This window comes from Condylura cristata, unplaced genomic scaffold (genome assembly GCF_000260355.1).
Source record: "Condylura cristata isolate star-nosed mole 26May11 unplaced genomic scaffold, ConCri1.0 scaffold00028, whole genome shotgun sequence".
Taxonomy (NCBI): Eukaryota; Metazoa; Chordata; class Mammalia; order Eulipotyphla; family Talpidae; genus Condylura; species Condylura cristata.
The window spans coordinates 15,781,106-15,783,956 of NW_004567129.1; the positions used below are offsets into that span (position 1 = coordinate 15,781,106).

The 2,851-nt window shown below is 45.6% G+C and overlaps 1 protein-coding gene across 1 annotated transcript in view; it reads left to right on the forward strand.

The window, feature by feature from the left end:
* The first annotated feature begins 2,081 nt into the window (after nucleotides 1–2,081).
* The window catches only part of NOB1 (NIN1/RPN12 binding protein 1 homolog (S. cerevisiae)), a 10,110-nt gene continuing 9,340 nt past the window's right edge, over nucleotides 2,082–2,851 (forward strand). Inside the window, exons 1-2 of the mRNA XM_004690421.2 lie at nucleotides 2,082–2,157; nucleotides 2,258–2,390. Of these exons, the coding sequence (XP_004690478.1) occupies nucleotides 2,095–2,157; nucleotides 2,258–2,390 (196 nt within the window). The 5' untranslated portion in view covers nucleotides 2,082–2,094. The remainder of the gene's footprint in view (nucleotides 2,158–2,257; nucleotides 2,391–2,851) is intronic.

Sequence of the window (2,851 nt, forward strand, 5' to 3'; positions counted from 1 at the left end):
AAAAGCAACAGTATCAAGAAAACTTTAATATTAATATGTTTTCTTGGTGATCACTTCAAAATAAATGGCTCATAGCCTAAATTTTCTTTTCCTGACTATGCCTGTAAATGAGCAGTTCTTAAAGTGTGGTCCTCAAGTCAGCAGCAGTAGCAACACATGAAACTTACTGCAAATGCAAATTGTCAGGTCCTGCCCAGATCCACTGAGTCAGAAACTGAGGAGGAAGCCCAGCAATCCTTATTTGCAAGCTTTCTAGGGGATACTGATGCATATTGCAGTTTGAGAACCAAAGAACTACATCTTTCTCTTTCATCCTAGAGTTTATAAAATTGTCACTACCAGCGAATATCATTAAACCTCTTTGACGATGGGGAATTCAGTTTCTAAATACGCTTTTCCTTTTTCATGAACAGGAGCAATCAATTGAAGGAGGAGAAGCCACACCTAGGAATACTAGTGTTAAATGGATCATTATTTTTTAGGCATGAAATAAAAATTTGATTAGATAAGGAGAATGAATGTAGAGGGGTACCAGTCACTCCAACATTTTAGAAATTACATCAATAATTTAGTGAGAGCACCCCTCTGAAGTATGGGGTTGAAAATGAAGATGACTCAGACTCTTACCTTGAATGCCTTCATCGGTGATGCATTCAGTAAAAACTGGAACTCTAACAAGTGAAGAAATTTTAAGTGGGGGTGGAAGAGATAATCATCCCACACTTTTAACTTTCCTCTTGAGTGAAGACACTGAAAGTTCAGATGGATATGCCCAGAGGCTAGCTTGAGGAGTAAAAAAGAACAGAGATTTGGGAGCTGTTCCTACAATTTGATCACTCAAAGAAAGAAGCAGCAAAGTTGAGTGGCAACTGAGAAAATTCTGTGGGGGGTGGGGTACCACTTTTCCAAGACAGGAGAACATGCAGACAATGGGAATGAAGCCATCAAGAGGCAGGGGCCAAGGCCAAGTGACAAGGAGAGACAGTCAGGAAAGAGAAAGTGGTCAGTAATGTGAAATTCTGCAGACACACTGAGGCCAAGAACTCAAAAATCCAAGACATTGATATGAAGAAACTAGAAATTGAGAAGAGCCTTTAAATGTGCTATTTCACAGGCTCTGAAGATAGGAGACTGAAAGGTAAAAAAAAGTTGAGACACGTTGGGGAAGGAAAAAGGAATTGGGCAACTACTGAAGGAACCACCAGGGCATTGAAAGCATTGGGGGTGTAGACTGGATAAATTATAATGGAAGGAAAATTAGGAGGGAAAATGACAAAAGGTTAAAAATAATTTAATATCGACTAATGAAGAATAATGGGTGAAAACTCAGGTGAAGATTCAGGGAAATTTTGCCAGTATGAATGTTTAATAGACCAGAGCTCAGTTATAGAATCTCGGATTTGAAAGGGAATTTAAGTCATCCCATCAGTTCCATTTCTCCGGGAATTACCTATTATCAAGGGATGTGTCTTGCTTCGGGTGGTGAAGTGAGGATAGTAACGTGAACACGGCAAGTTACTCAAAATGAAGTGGAGTTACGTCAGCAGCGGTATGTATAATGGATGGAAAGGTGGTCCCGATTCCGTTGTCTGCGGTTAGTCTTGTAAATCACTCACTAGCCGTGTTAGCGGACTTTAGCTGTCCTGTTGCCTGCCCCTTGTCTGTAAAACTATCCTTTTTCATAGGGTTGTTTATAATCACTAAATTAGGTGGCTTGTTTTGCTTGGCTTTTAGCAATGAGATATTATATTTACATATATAGAGACACACATACACACACACACAGAGGTCTTACATTTAAAAGCGAAGAAAGGCTGAGGGTGGACGCTGAAGCATCTCCTCAGGCGTCCCTCAGAGTTTAACCCCGCCCACACCCCTGGTCCCGGCTGGCGGCGGCGGCGGCGGCGGCGGCATGGCGCATGCGCACGAATAGGCCTCAACCAAGGGTGGCAGGTGGAGCCGCCGGCAGGCGGAGCCGCCGGTAGGTGGCGCTAAATCTCAGCTACTCATTCCAGTTCCCAGAGGCCGGGATTGGAGCCAACGAGCTGAGCGCAAACTCCCTGCGCTTGCGCACGCCCGGCGTGTCCAGCCAACATGGCGCCAGTGGAGCACGTTGTGGCTGATTCGGGAGCATTCCTACGGGATGCGGCTCTGCAGGTACAGGGAACTCAGGCAGAGAGGATCTGGGTCTGGGCTGATGGCTCCTTAAGGAGCGCGGTGAACCAGTCGGGTATGCGCTGAGACACTCTTTACGCAGGACATCGGGAAGAACATCTACACTATTCGGGAGGTGGTCAGCGAGATTCGGGACAAGGCCACGCGCAGACGGCTAGCAGTCCTGCCCTACGAGCTGCGTTTCAAGGAGCCTTTCCCGGAATACGTGCGGCTGGGTGAGTGCGTCAGACCTGCTGTATACCGGGAAGATGAGGCCCAAAGTGTGCAGATGGACCAGACTCCAGTGCCTGTTAGGATCTGGACACTTTATAAGCAAATTTAAAAACTGCATGTTCTAGGAGATCACAGTGGGAAATAGGCTGCCTGGGTCAGGAGTCAGCCGGGCCTTGCCACTTACTAGCTATATTCCCCGTGGGCATATCTCTCAGACTCTAGGCGTCAGTTTGTTACAGGGCTCCCCAAATCTGTTAGAGGACAGGGGGAGAGGGAAACCCCTGAAGCCCAAAAAACCTGCCTGCTCTAAGTGGGTTCTGCCATCCGCCGCAACAAGACAAAACATATAAAACTTTAATGAAAAGGGACTTTAATACAGTAAATATACAATATGGAACACAAAGAATATAACTTCTAAATCAAACCCCTGAAGTTACCCATCCCCTCGTGGGCAAAAGTCAAC